The sequence below is a fragment of the Nesoenas mayeri genome (genome assembly GCF_963082525.1).
Source record: "Nesoenas mayeri genome assembly, chromosome: 6".
NCBI lineage: Eukaryota > Metazoa > Chordata > Aves > Columbiformes > Columbidae > Nesoenas > Nesoenas mayeri.
Genome location: NC_137545.1, coordinates 13,342,632 through 13,358,986, shown reverse-complemented (window position 1 = coordinate 13,358,986; position 16,355 = coordinate 13,342,632). Strand labels below are relative to the sequence as shown.

The following is a 16,355-nucleotide window of genomic DNA, read 5'->3' as shown; positions in this document are numbered from 1 at the left end:
CAGACATTAAAATGTCTGATGAACATGATTCTTCTTGAGGACTGTAGTGATAGTCACAAAGGTCTGTAGTCAGTTAGGATATAGCACATGGAACATTTCACCTTATTTCAACTGTTGCACATTTAAATTTACTGAAATTTTACCAAAATATGTTTTTCTCATGCATCCATTTATTTTTCTTGGTGATGTCCTTTTCATTCATTTGGAGAGGGGCAGCACTTTGGGACCTGTGCTAGGGCTTCTGGTGACTGTATTCTCCAAACACAGAGTGAAAAGATTACAGATTTCCACAGAATTTGGTCTTCCCACTTTTCTTCTTTTAGTACAAGCAAGCTCATAGCAGTCACATGCTGTCCGGCTACCTAATGTGCGGACCCTAGATCACACATTGGAGAGAAGCACCATGTGAACAGGCTGTCTAGAGCTCATGCTGCTGGGAAAACAAGTGCTGCTGTTCCTTGTCTCTTACTGAAACGTAAAGTGTTTGTTTCGGAGCATGAGGACTGTCTCCATTGCCACGGGTGTGATTTCTCTAGCAGGTTTTTGCTGTCTTCCAGCAGGCAGAATGAGTGTCTGGCCTGTGATGCAAGCCCTACAACAGTGCTCAGGGACCGACCTGAGGAGAAGTGTTGTAAGGGTGTCTAAGCAAGCACCCCTCCAGGAGGGCGGGAGGAGGTGGGGCTGCACCACAGGTTTTAATGGCAGAATAAATGGGAAGGTGCAAGGCAGCGCTGTGCAGTCAGTCCAGTGCACCTGCTGGGTCTCTGTTCTCTTCCCCGTAATCTGCAAGAGAATATTGTCTGTGCCAGATCTTGAAGAAAAACATAGCAGCAAATTTTTGTTTTGTTTTCTTTAAACTTCAGTTACCAATCAGCAACTTTCAAGATGACAAGAATTTTGACAGCTTGCAAAGTGGTGAAGACTTTGAAAGGCAGATTGGAGTTTTGCAATGTGTCTGCTGATCACTGGAGTTTCTCAAGGACTGGTACCAGGTTGTTGAGCATCAAGGTAACAGTAACTGAGCAACTGTGGTTTAATAGATGTGTTTGGCATGCTGAGAGATAGCTCACTGCAGATAACAGGGCTTACTAGAAACATAAAATTGGACCCAAGGAGATTTGCCTGAACCCTAAGCAAGCAGGTTGCTTGGCTAAATGGTTTTATTAGCGAAGCAAATGCACTTTTTGTGTAGTCTGGAATGGAAATTATAGGGTAAATTGCATCAAAAGGTGGAAGTTCAGGTTTTCAGTTAATTATTATATGGTATTTTCTTTAGAAATACCTCACCCTTCTGTAGATCTGAGACCTAACAGAACAGATCTTTCAGTCCATGTGAGCATGAATCAACTAGATATTTAAAAACGTGTATGACTTGAAACATGTCATTAATCCTATTGGATCCAGAAATGATCCATTTTCAATGTATAGGAAACCATGGCAGCTCTGAGATTAACTGGAGAGGTACACAACTCTGTGCATGCTTAAGTGCCTGTGGCTCTTGATGTACTGGAGCTGGAACCCTTTAGTTCACTTCCACAGCTTTCTTCTGCTCTTTGTTACAAGAGCAGCATTTGAGCAGCTTTGCTAGTGAACAGAATAGCAATAGAATTAGAAATAGAGGAGTGATATTTCAGTGGGTCGTGGGGAAGAGCTCTCAGAGACTTGGACTGTGGGTACCCAGTGGATGCCGCCTTACCTGGCAGGGTGGCACGGATGGCTGATCAATGCTGTTTCTGTCCACTGAGTACTAACATTTCTCTTACTTGTCCCACAGCCACTGTGGTTTGGTTTTGGTTTTTTTTTTGTTTGTTCAGGAGTTCTCTGAACTCCTTGCAACAGAACTATTATTTTTAAAACAAAAATTGGCTGCAGGGAAAAACTGGATGGCGAAAGAGGCATCCCCATTTTCATCCCTGCTTTCAGCATGTGTGTTCTCAGTTTAGCTTTGTTTTACCCACGCTTGAAAACAGGGCTTGTCTGGTGACTAATGTTCTTGTTAATGGACCTGTCTTTCCCTCCTGGAGAGTGCACAGCAGGCATGAGCTGTTACCTTGTTCCCTGTCTTAAAACATAGCACAGTAATCTTCCTCCCAGCAGATTGATCCTGACTCTGCAATCAGATCTGGCTTAGGAGGAAGTTATTCCTCCTTGTGATGACAGCAGGAGTCCTACTTGTGAATTAGAAAGCCATCAGCAATTTTACTGCCAATATTGCTGGATGAGTGGAAACTGTGAATGCACTGAGAGGTGCTATTGGCAAATGTGACAGTGTCTAGAGGACAGGAACCCAGGATTCCTGCTTGGTCACTTGGTTTATGACTGGTGACAACCTCTAGCATCAGTATGCTGGTGCTGTGTATTGCAGAACAGGAGTCCACACAAGTACACTCAAGTTCACTACGGTTTTAGAAACTGTCAAGCCAACTAAGCAGGACTGAAGAGTTCTGTTGGAACATCATCATTGCTTGTCTCTATTGCCTCTGATACCCCTCTTGCTTTTTGGAGCTGGTTCAGTTATTTCTGCCATGCTCTGTAGACTACAGTAGTTGAAGGCTTGTGATACACAGAGAAGTACGTTCAAAAACACACTGGTCTGTGGTTGTAAGTCTGCTGCAGTAAAAGGTGTCATGTGCTGGAAAAGCTCTGTAGGCCATGGTTGGATTGCTGGTTCCACTTTTGAGACACCATTTTTCTTTGTGCATTCCAGCGTAATTCTGGTAGGCACCTGTAGCAGACTGGATCTGACGCATTCTTGTGCTGATGGATTAGCATCTCAAGTTTGGATTTGGCATCTTAAATGACAGTTTGATGGTGTCACTCATTCAAGGACTGTACAGCAACAGACCTACAAGGTCATATCTCATAATGCTGAGGTATCCAATTAAGAAATTTCATGCTCATGAAAAGCTGCTGCCCTACTCTGGAGTTACAGTACCAGCTGTTCTAGCATCTACCTGATGCTGTCCCTGTAGAGGTAGAGAGTGATTCCTTCAAGCAAATGACACCAATTCTGAAGGCAAGGAGAATGAATGCCTGCTAAGAAAACAATGCCAAGTGAAACCCTGGGGAGCTATTTTAACATCAGTCCCAGCGATTACAAATACACCCCAGATGGGTCAGAATTAATCGGGCCCTCTCTCTGTTTCAAGGCATATGACTAGGCTTACTGCAGGGTGGCCAAGACCTACTGTGCATCTGAAGCGCTGAGTCTAGTGGGGAATTTGTGCCTGCACTGACAAGCTGGCTCCCTGTAAGGTGTGGTGCCAGCTAGCCAGCCCCACAAGTCTCTTTCTGACATATATTATTTGACATCTTCTGCCTTGGCATTGACACTGAGGAAAGTTGTTTCCTTATTAGACTTGAGTAATTGAGTTCAATACCTACAGGAGTTCGTGCTGTCAGAGTGGATGTTTGAACTCATGGAGAGTAAGAAGGCTGGTGTCTTGTGTAGTTTAGGATCCTGTGGCTCTTGAGATCTCAGCTCAGATTTTAACACCACCATTGCCAGGGGCCACATGATTCTGTTTCAATTCAGAATCTGGAATACAAAAACCTGAACCTTTCCTGGCCTGAGGCTTTTGCTTTAAGACAGTGTCAGGCTTATACATCTTTTTCCATGGAACATACAGAAGCAGAAGTGGAAACACTCTTTAATATACATATGCAAGCAGTAAAGCGGGAGGCCTGAAGAAAAATTTAAGGATAAGTGGTCCTAAAAATCCAACCAATTTCATATCTCTGCATCAGGTGTGGAAGTTATCTGTAGTTGTGAGACAGGTGACCAAGTAGTGACTTTAGTGTTCCAGCCATCATTAGGGGTAATGGATATTTGTAAGAAGTTTGTAGAAAGAGTGAAATGCAAAGTAATTAAGGTGTGTGGGCTAATGGCAGTATAGGTAATGATCCCATTCTCCCATTATTGCAGGCTTAAATGAACATTTGGTTGCCTTTTATTGCTTTTTCTCGGTGGGCTATTTTAGGGAGCATAACAAAATACAATGAAAACATGTTTCTAGTCTATGTGTAAGCTAAGTAAAGTATTAGAGAGCGTGAGGGAGAGGTGGTAGCTTTAGTAGAGTGCCTAGTAATTCTTCTCCCAAGTCTGTGTTCTGTCCAGTTAAACTCAGCCTATGTGGGGAAACACAATTGTAGGTGAGCAGTCTCAGATGTGGGGACTTGCAGGTCTGTATTTCCCTATTGCATCCCATCCTTCAGTTCTAAAGGAGAGATGGAGCACCCATGGGTGAAAAAGTGGCACAGAGAGCAGATCAGAGGTCCCTATGGGCTCTCTAGAGTGGAGCTTAGCATCGCTCGTTTGGGGGTAATTGAGCTTCTTTATAATTCAGGAATGGGCAGAGAGACTGCAGCTCAGAACTCGTATCGTTTAATGCTCATCTGAGGCCAATGTAGTTAAATGGGGATGTAAAGAGTAGTACAAGCAATAAATAGGTGGCTTGTAACATTATAGCTGGCTCCATAAGGAGAGGATTGGGAGAGCTACAAAAATCACCAGGAGCAAGCTAAAAATATAGTTAGAAATAAGAGGGAAAGGAGATAATTTTTTTTGAGCGCTGGCTTTAGAAACTATTTCAGATTACTGTAAAATGGCTCTTCAAGTATATTTTGAGGCAGGTGGAAAGTAACTGAGAAAATGACTGCATGTGAAGCAGAGAGATGGGTGAGGAGGTAAAAGATCAGTCACAAGCTACTCAACTCCTCTCTCTCTGGAGGTGGAAGTCAAGGGGAGTTAAAATATGGCTGGTTTCCTTAGAGATGGGGGAACTTAGTGAGCTGCTGCGGTGGGGAGAGTGCTCAGGGGTGCTCAGTGCCTTCTGCTAGGTGCCTCACCTGTCTTGGTTCCCACTCCTCCTTTAATGTTTGTCGTGAATATGTGTGGTGGTGTTGTGAACAGTCTTAAAAAGAGTTCAGGTTGTCAGAGCTGTGACTTTTCCACCATGATACTTGTGTCATGGTTCTGGCTTTGCTTTCTCTTTGGCTTGGGTGGTTATGGAACTAATCCAAAGCTCCCCCTGAAGTTAGCCTGAATGTGAATCTTCTTTGGTGTGTCCCAAGACGCTGACCTGCCTTTTGATTCATTCTTTATTCTTGCCCTTTCATATTTTCTTTCATTTTAGCCAGAAGGACATGTGTTAAAATAAATTTTTATATATATCTACATATGCATATACACATATACTCATGTATATATATATGGGTTGGCAAAGGAAGTTTTGTGTGTTAGCAATGTCTAGATAGATTTCCAGCCTCTGATGGCATAGTACTCCCAAGAGGCGAGATTTTTCTATCAAAGAGAAAGCTTCTCCTTTGTTGCTGGTTATTTGGTCTGGAGAGAGTGGATGTAGCAGAGTCCTGGCACTAGTTCTCTACTGTAGAAGAAATCTGGTGGCTTTTGGCTTCTTCTGCACTTCTGATGTGTTGGCTGTTACATAGCCAGCCATGTTTGTGTGCCAAGCAATGCAACAGAGGCTGTTGTGCTGTGTGGAATCATGGCCTGCCTCAGAAAGGAGATGTTTTATCATCATCTTACTGGAGGGAGATGAACTGGCCTGCACTGAGACTGAGTCTGAGCTGTGTCTCTGGCAAACATCAGTGCCCATCCTGGCTTTGGTCCTCGGCATCCTTCTAGTCCTTCAGCAGCCCAGCGTTCAGGGTTGAACTTGGCCTTGCCAATGTAAACTTGAGGGATTTCTTTGGACGGGAAGTACTTGACTTCCTTCACTGTGTTACTCTGTAAGGCAAGTAGAAAAGAGGAAAAATTACTTGTTAACTTTCTAGTACAGGAGTTTATAGCAGACATGCTTTAAAAATCCAATTGTACTGCAGACCTTTTGAGATTTTGTAAATCTTTATCATCTGTCCTGTAGACAGGAAGAGCTGCTAGAACAGGGAACCGACTGGAACTAAATGAATCTGTGGTTGTGGTTTGTTTTGTTTTTGTTTTGTTTTAAGAAAAAACTGCTCTGGTGCTTTATTTACTTCACTAAGTGTGAGGTGGAACCCGAACTAGTTAACTCTTCAGCTCTTCAAGTTGCTTTGACAGAATGCATGATGTCTAGCAGTACTGCAGCAACAGCACAACCCTTTCTGTTAGCCATCTCCATCCTCAAAGCTCTTCAAAAACCCTGCAGCCTCCCTTGAGTACAGGGAACTCTGCTAAAGATAAAGCTACTGGCATGTAGGAAGGAGAAATCAGATTGCGAATGGAGTGTCTCACATTGGGGAGGTGTGTGGAAGAAACATTTTCCTTGAGACTACATGGGGGTGCTTCTGAGAAGGGTAGAGACAAAGAACCTCATGGAAGCTCTGGGGTTTTTGTTTATTGCTTGCTTGTTGTTTTTTTGAAAGTGAAAATCTCTCCCAACTAATCCCTGATTGAGCCAGCTGGCCTTCTCTATGGCCTGTAAATCACTTTTCACATTAAAAACAAAACTGAAAAGACAAGGTAGGCTGACAGCTTAGGGACATGGTAACACCTCCGCTGGAAATGTAAGCAAGAATAATTGCTTCTAGAATGCTCAACAAACAGACCAACCACTTAATTAAGAATAATAAATCAAATAAGGCAGGGAAACGTTTGAACACCTATCCCCTGCTATAGCTGAACTTGCAGGCAGGTTACGGCTGCTCAGGGACATTCTTCTGCGGGACTTGAACATCATCTGGGGACTCTAATAATACACTGGGGGCTTCTGCTCAACAGCAGTTATTTCTGTGCTGGTCTGGTGTGGAGCAGGGCAGGTGGTCTGTGGTGGGGGGAAACACAAGCAGATTCCTGTCAAGTACTGTGGCGAGGGTAAGGCTCTAAAGTTCATAGTGGTTGCTCTGGATTTTGGCTCTCAGGAGTCAGATGGTTCTTAACTTTTCTCATCATTTCACCATTGTGGACTTTGCTTCCTGAAGGATTCTCCCAGGATATGTTTGCAGCTGGGACTGTGATTCAGGTGATTACCCCAACTGATACCACAAAAACTGTATTTACGATTGGGGAGGGTGGCAGGGGGAGGATATTGGTGTTGCTGACTATCCCATCCAATGGTGTGGGAAGGTTCAGAAAATGATGGCTAAACCTTTTGAGAATGACTGGATGTTTGACATTAATGAGGAAAAAATGCAAGGCTAAAAGCATCCCAGATGCACAGAATTCAATTACTTGGCAGTGTAGTTTGATTTTTAGTGTATTTTGCAGTACATTAGTAATTGATCTGTGCAGTATTTGTAACTGCAGAGGGGCTCTAGATGAATGTTTGCCATGATTGTTACAAAATGTTCAATGCTGGGAATGAAATTTCTCCTTGCTGTGATTGTTCATCTGATTTATGGCTAATGGAAAGTAGCTCTCCTGCTCCTTTCTGCAGCAAATTGATCTTGATTCTTCTTAAAAAAAAAAAAAAAATCCTAGTAAGAGGAATTGGTCTGTAAAAAAACTCAATAAGAAGTTAAACCATGGTGAGAGCTGCTGCTTGGTGGACACACTTGGCACGTCTCCTGTGGCACAGGCCATTGGGGTTGTTGCACTGGTGGTCACTCTGTGCCCAGGAGGCACCTGCACTTGCATTCCAGAAGTGAAGTTTCTCAGGGCCCAAGAAGTTTGTTGTCCAAATGCTTTTAAGCCCAGAAATTCTTTGGCAGATCTGTTTCTAGCTGTCTCTTCCCCTGCATGTCATCAGTGATCCTGCTTTCTAAAGGAATCTTCCAACCAGTTCAGTCATATCTGTTGTATTTTTTTTTTATAGAAGTTGGAGTTGCAAGGTGGTTTCCCATCCAGTTCCTGAACAGACTAAGAGAGGTTTAGTTTCCAAATGAGGCAAAATGTTTAGTCTGATATGTGCAAAGACCCACCTGTGCCATTGAATCTCGTAACACCTTTTACAAAAGTCACACTCTGTGCTCCATTTTCCTAAGCTGTAATGATTAAGCCTGTAAGGGATCCCACAGTCAGTGTGGGACTCAGACCTGCTGAACGCTGTCTGAAAGAGGTGCAGTTGTATGGGAAGTCTTCCTTTAGGTTGCTTGTTCCATACCTACCTCTTCCAGGACAAGTTATGCCTACACCTGAGGTAACTGAGACCATGAGTGTCCATTTGATCTACGAGTTCCTCTCTTCTTATGTCCTACAGTGGGAATGGACTGGTATTTTGCATTTTGCCATCTGACACCAGTCCAACTAAGTGTACACTTGTTTTTCATGGCTTAACTGTACAGTTGCAACAAAAGTTAAACACCTACCAAAGGTCAGAGCTGGATGAGAGCCAATGTACTCAGCAGCAAGCCTTGAGCAAACACTGATGAGAGAAGTGATCCTTTCCCTGCAGAGTTACGGTATTAGTTAAGTGCAAGATATAATGCATGGAAGAAATGAACAAAGCGATATGGAAGCCAGGGTGATCCCACAGTAACAGCAGCAGGTGCTGTGCTTGCGGTGAGGTTTGCCAGCTGCCTTGCCCTCGTTAGGAGCACAATGTTTCCTATGTGTGAGAAAGAAAAAGAGCATCAGGAGACTAGTGAAAGAGACAGTATCTTGGCAGCTGGGAATGGGAGAGGGACAGAAATACTTACAACATGAGGTATGAAAAGGTGTTGTAGGTGTTACTTGTATAATCATCAAGTCTTTTCCTCCTGTATTTGAGTCTCTTCATGTGCCTTTCTCTAGGCGCAGACAGCGAACTTGGTGCTGGAAGATGGGACGAAGATGAAGGGCTATTCCTTTGGGTATCCGTCCTCTACAGCAGGGGAAGTCGTATTCAACACTGGTCTTTCTGGGTAAGGCAAAAGCAAATGACATATGAGCACCAAAACTTTCTCTAGGAGATGTTAAGGTGTTAAAGCTGCTTTTTCCAAGCTTGTAAGATCCTGATCCAGTCATGAGTGTTCTGTATAAGAAAACACTGTAGTCCAGGGATACAGAGAGAGAGAGAGAGAGAGAGAGCGTGTGTTAATGAAGAATCTTCAGACAATCTTCTTTGTGGTGGTGAGTGACTTTAAAGACTGATATAACTAACCATGATAGTGAGGTATGTAGGGATCTGATCACTTCCCACTGAAATGCAGCCACTGAGTCAGAGCAGAAGAGCTGCTTCTGTTCTTCCTGGTCAAGTATAGAGGTTTGAAGCATCTGCAGCCTTCTGGGTAATGGAACTTGGCTTCTGAGTGCAAGATTTTTAAAACAGTCCCAAGGTTCCCAAGTTAGTCACCTATATGATCCATCCCTTAAGACATTTTGTTGACTCATACCACAATTAAAGATGCACTTAAACACTGTGCCCTTTCCAGCTAAAGGGTAGGATCAGATTCACACCTAACCTAGTGAGACTCTGTCCTCTTCAGTGGTAGAAGCTGCTGGCTGACTTAGGATGGCAGCCAAATGCTGCTGGTGTTTTGTTGGACTGCTTGAGCAGAGGAAATTTGCCCAGAGGAATGAGGTTTTTAGTTAGGAGAGGGACACGTCCACGTCTCGCCTTGACAGCTTTGAGGTTGTTGGTGCTTGAGCATGTTTTGCAGTCATTCATAGCTGTCTTCACCCAGCTGCCTTGCATTCCCCAAATTCTGCTCTCCTTTGGAGAAACCAGTACTCACAGGATGAGTTTTTAAATGATCTCATTGGTGAGAATGTTAAATTGCTGTGGAGGGGAATCTGTTTGCAAAGTTTTGCATTAGGAGGAAATTATTTAAGTATTTTGACAGCACTAATTACTGGCTATGTTAATATACCTGCCAACAAGCAACTGCATAATATAGATCAGAATGATGGAGGGCACCATAGTTCTCTTCTCAGTGATAGATTATGGGCAATAAATCTTGTCACATCACAAAAGTCAAGGAGGACCTGACAGATTAATTTCCTCTCCACATGTTACTGTGGCAGCCGAAGCTGTTTGCTCATTTTCTAGTGATTTGGTGAGGATGCCTGTGAAAGAGAGATCTCTTCAGTGCTGGGGAGCATATGGGCATGGAGGGAACATTCAAAATGTAAGGTTGTATCTTCAGAGCCCTCTCCACGAACATGACCTTGATTGATTGATTTGAAGAAGAGGATGATAAGAGTTTGGCAGCATTTTTGCAGATCGTAGAAGTGTCAGATTTGCTACCAGTCCAGGGATAGCTGTCCAGTGAGAGTAACCCTGTAGCTCTGCCTAGTGCTCTTGAGCACAGAGATAAAGAACTTGGGTAGCCAGAAGAACCCAGCTACCACTTTTCACTGACACAGTAAGAAATTAAGTGCCTGTGAGAAGGAGGTGCCCAGGGTTGGGGCCTTTTATAGGCTGTCTGGGCACATAGCAATTTGTCAGCACAGGGAGCAAGAGGCTGATACGGGGTCATTTTTGCTGTGGCTTCTGTTAAGCCTCAGACCACCGCTTTTTGTGAAGTGGGTGTTTCTAGATTCTGAGGAGGGTCAGCATGACCTCTGTACTGGGATGATTAATATGCTTCTCTTTACCTTGTCTCCTCATCTGGACTCCCACGTTGTCATCCATGTCATAGGGCAGGGAGGCAATGCACTTTATTTACATACAGCTTTCAGGCTTGAAGTAGCTAAAGCTGGCTGAAACATTGTCATGTTAGTCTAGAATAGAGGGCACAGAGCACTATTTTGGAGGTGGAATGTCAAATTTTCATTAGAAAAGCATGAGGATGAAAAATCCTGGTGTTGCAGCCATCTGTTTGGTACAGGAAACAAAAAGGAAGAGAGGAGATTTCCAATTAAGGAAGAATTACAACCCATAAAATGTTACCATGTTTGAAACAGCTCAGTAAATGCCTTTGCCTCCAATAAGTCTGGGTGTGTTTCCCGTGATATTCTAGTGAGAGAACTGACTGACGGAATCCACTGAAGTCAGACAGGCCTTTGGGCAGGCACAGCACGGGTTGGACCTCACAGCATTTTTGGGGCTCGTGCTCCCATCTGCTCCTCAGTGCTGCACAAGGCATCGTGTCTGCTTAAAGGGCACTGTGTCTCAGTGCAGAGCTGTGCCTTCATACCCCAGCCAAACCCAATGCCTCTCTGCCCTTCTTTGCTGATTACAAATAACATGCAAATGTTAGTTACGTTAGCTTTGTAATTAATGAAGAGTCTTTTGGAAGCATAACCAACTGACTTGGAAGGGGAGAGCAATGCCAAATGTGCACGTGCCATGCAGTTACTACGGTTCTTCGGTCACGTTGCGCTTTGTGTGGTTGTTTACCTGCAGCAGGAAGTATAGATTCAAACAGCAGGAGAGGCTTACCTGAAAATATTTCATGTCCATTGTTCATTCGACATGTCATTTCTCAGACTTGGCTGGTGTGCTGCGTTGTCTGTATCTGCCTGCAACCATTCTGGATTTTGTGAAGAGTTTCCCAGTGTTTGACAATTAATCTTCTGGCAATAAGTCTGATGTTCCATAAAAATGTCTCTTGTGAATTGCTGATATCTGGTAGATGGCTGGAGTTGCCAATTATGTATTGTTTAAACAATGATGACAATAATATATTTTATTTTGTATAGGGCAGCTTCATCCTGAAGTGTCTTTATGCATTTGGCTAAATATGTGTGGATAACTTCATCTGTTGCTAAATTACAGCTGCTTTTGGGTTGAAAGAGAGCAAGTGTTAAATGGATTGCTGCAACAGTATGCTATAGTATATGGGAGAAAGTGAAGGAATGCTTTTTAATTTGAAGCTGAAGAACAGGAGCATGGGCACATAGATGGTGTTTACCCTATCTCCCCCTCTTTGGGGTTGAAAGTGAGACTAAATCTACTGGATCCAGGCTGATATTTCGCAAAATTCTAGACTTGATCCTCAACTGCAGAAGAATGTTCCCACTACGTTTTTAGATCTCTCCCTGCTGAGAAGGCAGAACACCTTGCTGTGTTCAGGCAGGTGCTTGAACAAAGTTGCTGTTCCTGGGACTTCTGCATGGGCTAAAGATATAAAGATGTGCTTTGGGGCCTTGTGACTAGGGTGGACTGCTGGATCCCAAAGCGTTGCCTTCTTCAGAGATACACAAGCCAACCTGCAAGCACTTAGGAGTCTTGTCAGGTGAAATGTGTGGTGTCCTATGGCTGGGAACTTGAAGATGGCCTAGAAGAGGAGAGCTGGGAGAAGCTGCTGAAGTGGTACCATGGTAGGGTTTGTTGACAGAGCAGGTGGGAGAGAAGAACTCAGAGCAGCGGTGAGGAATCACAAGGATGATTCACAGCTGCTTCCTTGATCCCCAGACAAAAAAGACAGGCATGGGTTTGTCTACCTGCTCCCCCACAGAAAGAGCAGTTACAGCCCTGAACATCTCAAGACCTGCAAGCTCCAGACTGGGAAGAGACTGAGTCTGGGCAAACAGCTCTGTTTTCTGACAGCTTTTCAGTTCGAGCTTTCTGAGAGGGGCACATTCTTACAGTGCATGAGGGGGAAGGAGGTGGCAATAACAAAGCACTGCCCACATAGGGTGACCAAGCCCCAGCTGTTATCTATGGAGCAAGTGATATGCTGTGCAATTACTGCAGTTCTGTGATCGCACTGCACTTTGTGTGATCGTTTATGTTAAATCACAAGGACTCTGAATTTGTTAATAGCTCCTGCGCTTTGCTTAAACGAAATACAAGAAGCCAAAGTCTTTGCTGGTTCTCGGTGTCAAATGTTTAACCACAGGTGGCAAAGTCAGGGTAGATTCACAGATGTATTTGCTTTTATACTGAGAATGCTTTCACATTAATACCATTTCTGTCTTTTTGTCATACGGGAATTCAGACCTGTCTTATTTTCACTGGCTCTTTCATTTTCCTTTCAACTCCAGACCAATGTACTTTTCTTCTATTGCTTCTTCATCTAGATATACTGAAGCCTTGACAGATCCCAGCTACAAAGGACAGATTCTTGCACTGGCTAACTCCATAGTTGGGAATGGTGGAGTGCCTGACACAGCTGCTTTGGATGAAATGGGCCTCAGGAGGTTTCTGGAGTCTGATGGGATCAAGGTAACTGTGAGACGGAGCTGATCAAAGGGTGGTGTGAAAAGCCTGAGTGTGTGTGTGTGTCTGTGCAAGAGTTTACTGTCACCTTTACACAAGTTAGAAGGAATCAATGATACTCAGCCTTTCTTCTTCTGAGTATTGTCCTTTGGAGGAATGGTGTCAAGAGATAATCCATCTTGCTCTCTGTGACAGCCTACATGCTGTCTGAAAGTGGTATGTTTCCCATCAGTGACAGACATGCTACAGTTTTTGTGAACTGCTGTCCTGGATGGCTTTCTTTTCCACATTCCCTTCTGCCTCATATTTATCTGGTTTTGCCCAGAACTAGTTGCCACAGAGAGATCAAATGCCAGTGAGAATGAGAAGTTTCTGTGTGCTGAGACTTCTCTCTATATGCCTGTACAGTTGTGTGGAGAAGGCTGTATGTACCAGTGCAGGAACCAGTATTTATACTGTGGTGACGGGGGATATTGGCTGGAGCAGGGCTGTGCCTGTGCAATGCTGTCAGTACTGAAAAATGAAACAAAACCATGTGATTGCAGAACCAGTGAAATGCTTTATCTGTCCTCAGCTGAAATGACTCCTTTATAAGTTATCTAATTCCACTGGAAAATGGAGTTGACTTTTGAGATGAAATGCCACTTACAACTGAAAAGCTTTCTTGAACAAAAAAAATGAATCAAAATAAAACATTTTGTCTAATCTTAAATTTCCATTTTATTTCTAACAAGAAGTTTTTTCCCAGTTTGATGCAATTTGCAGCTTTGGTAATGTGGAAGCCACGCTATTCTATGAATTTCCTAAATAAAATGGTCCAGGTATATTCATGACAGGGCACCGAAGCCTTTACCCCTTTGCCAGGTACCTCTACGCTCCCCCTGTGAAGGCCCAGGTTTGCTGCCCTTTTGTCATATAAGAGCAGCCACACCACGTCTGCTCGCCTCAAGTCCTGTCCATTATATGGTTTACAGTGGATAAACAGTGAAAACTCAGAAGGTACAGGGCAAGTACAGAGTGATCCTTCAGTGCAAAATGACATTTCTTCTCTCTGCAGGTTTCGGGTTTGCTGGTGCTGGATTACAGCAATGAGTACAGCCACTGGCAGGCTGTGAGGAGCCTGGGAGAGTGGTTGCAGGAAGAACAGGTGAGCAATCTAGAGGAACAGAGCTGTATGTATGGGAACAAGGGTGTTCTTTAGTTCTCTGCATTCACTTCTCCTTTTCAGGGTGCAGTGATATTTCCAAGATCTGTCTAGAGGGAGTGTTAAATAAAGGGGGATATTAGGTTCTCCATAAAAACAATGCACATTATATTCTATACTCTTGACAAATGTTTCTATAGTGCTGCTCCTAGTGGTTGCCGCGGTTGTAACCTCAAGAGATGTTGGCTGCCAGAACCCCACTGACCTGAAGCCCTGGGAGTCAAGGGTGTTGTCAGTAGACTGTTGTTCACTTGTGACAGCTAGGAGAGTTAGGTGCTTATAAGTAAGGCAAGATGGGGCTCAGAAATTAGACAGATATTTGCCCCATGAGCTTTTTATCTTGTGCTTCTTAATGCAGAAATTAGATTTGAAGAGCTAAGTTATTTATGATTGCGAACAGGGAGGAGAAATGAAGAACTAGAAATGAGGAAGCCTTGGTAATAGGATAGCTGAGAGCAAGAACTCCTTATACAAGGACTTGTTCTTCTCAGCAGAGTGATCTGGCTGCTCTCTTCTTCTGTCTTAACTGTTTGTTCTCTAACTTACCATTCTCTTGTGTTTTCTTCAGGTGCCTGCACTATATGGGCTTGATACTAGAATGCTGTCCAAATTAATTCGTGACAAGGTATGATCTGCTTCCCTTGATCCAGCTGCATTAACTTTGCTCTTTCTGGGCCCTTTCTCTAACAGTGCAGCAAACCTGTGGTAGCAATGCTACTGCTGGGCTGCCTTGACCTTGGATGCTGCTCCGGTCCCCGTGTTCTTCCAAAGGCTCTCTGTCTTCTGTACAGCTGAGGCAATGCTCTGATCCCAGGGAGCCCCCTTTCCTTAGCGCTGCTTTGCGTTTCCTCTTCTACATTAGTGAACCAGCACAAGCTGATGTAAGTGAAAGGCCTCAGGTAGCTGTGTCAGACAAAATAGGTAGTAGTGTCAACTACATGTTGCAGTCAGAGAGCAACAACTGAGAGACATTGTGGGTATTCATTCAGACAGCACCACCTTTGATCAGTGGAAATTCTTCTGCTCTTTACAGGTAAAGAAATGCCTACAATAACCTAAGATGGATTTTTAACTCAAGCTGTTTTACTTTGGCTGAAGCCTGGTTTTATTTTTAATAGTCATTACTTTTCTCTGTTTTCCCAGAGCTGACAATTGAAGGACATGAGCAGGATTATGTTACCAAATGCTGGTTAATGTTAAGGTACATTTCACACTGGCTAAAGCAGTGATCAAAGCCAGTCTGAATGTAAATGTGCCTTGGAGGCTCTTCTTTTGTAATGGATTATTTTAAGCTGTTCTTCAGGTGACCATTTTGCAGTCTGCAGGCCAAGCCCACACCCCCTTTCATTCCACAGAGCAAAATATGAAGACCCAGCTTGAATGGAAGAATATTTATAGAAATGAATTCTTGTTGGAAAATAGGGTGTTGTCCTGCTTTGGTAGACAGCAGACAAGTGCAGTTTAATACAATAGAAAATGGCAATACATTTTCTGCTTTCTTGAGACATACTGTTGAATGGATCTGTGTTCCTTTCATCCAAAGTAAATACTCTTTCAATGTTTATCCTGTAACTCACCAGTGTATGGTAGTAATGTCCATTGTACCAGGACTCTGAGTGGTATTGGATTATGGCTTTTAAAATGGTGCATAGTGTAGCCCTTTCCCCCAGTCTTCTCAGGTTGAAAAAAACAGCTAAATGTTTCACTCCATGTTTATAAATTGGGGCTGAGAACAGGGATTCACTATGATAAATGCAGAAATGAGCAGTGACTTAAATGGGACTCTAAAGGTAAATGTGGGGCACCATTTAGCTGAATAATCTGGGAGCAAGGTAAGACACAGGGTTCCTGTTTGAGACCGATAACTTTAGGGCATTGTCATCAGCATTTATGGGACTGACTGCATGATGACACTCGGCACTTGCCTTGGTTCCCAAGAACCTGACTTGGTTAAGATGATGCTGACCTTTTCAGCTCCGCTCCATGCAAAGCAGTCTGGAGCAGCTTTTGGTGTAAGGTGCTACTCAAGATGAGACAGAATGTCAACTGCTGTTAAGAGCAAAACTCTGTCTTTTAAAACTTACCCTTAGTAGTGTTCATGGCAATGCAATATTCTGGCTCTTCCCTGCCCTAGGAAAATGGCAAGCATACTTCAGGTATGGTCAGCCATGGAAGTATTTCTTGGA

The 16,355-nt window shown here is 43.5% G+C and overlaps 1 protein-coding gene across 1 annotated transcript in view; it reads left to right on the top strand.

The window, feature by feature from the left end:
* Positions 1-885: 885 nt before the first annotated feature.
* Positions 886-16,355, top strand: part of CPS1 (carbamoyl-phosphate synthase 1) — a gene marked incomplete at both ends in the record, with an annotated part of 90,468 nt that continues 74,998 nt past the window's right edge. Inside the window, 5 exons of the mRNA XM_080346912.1 lie at positions 886-1,008; positions 8,672-8,781; positions 12,827-12,971; positions 14,023-14,112; positions 14,738-14,794. Of these exons, the coding sequence (XP_080203038.1) occupies positions 886-1,008; positions 8,672-8,781; positions 12,827-12,971; positions 14,023-14,112; positions 14,738-14,794 (525 nt within the window). The remainder of the gene's footprint in view (positions 1,009-8,671; positions 8,782-12,826; positions 12,972-14,022; positions 14,113-14,737; positions 14,795-16,355) is intronic.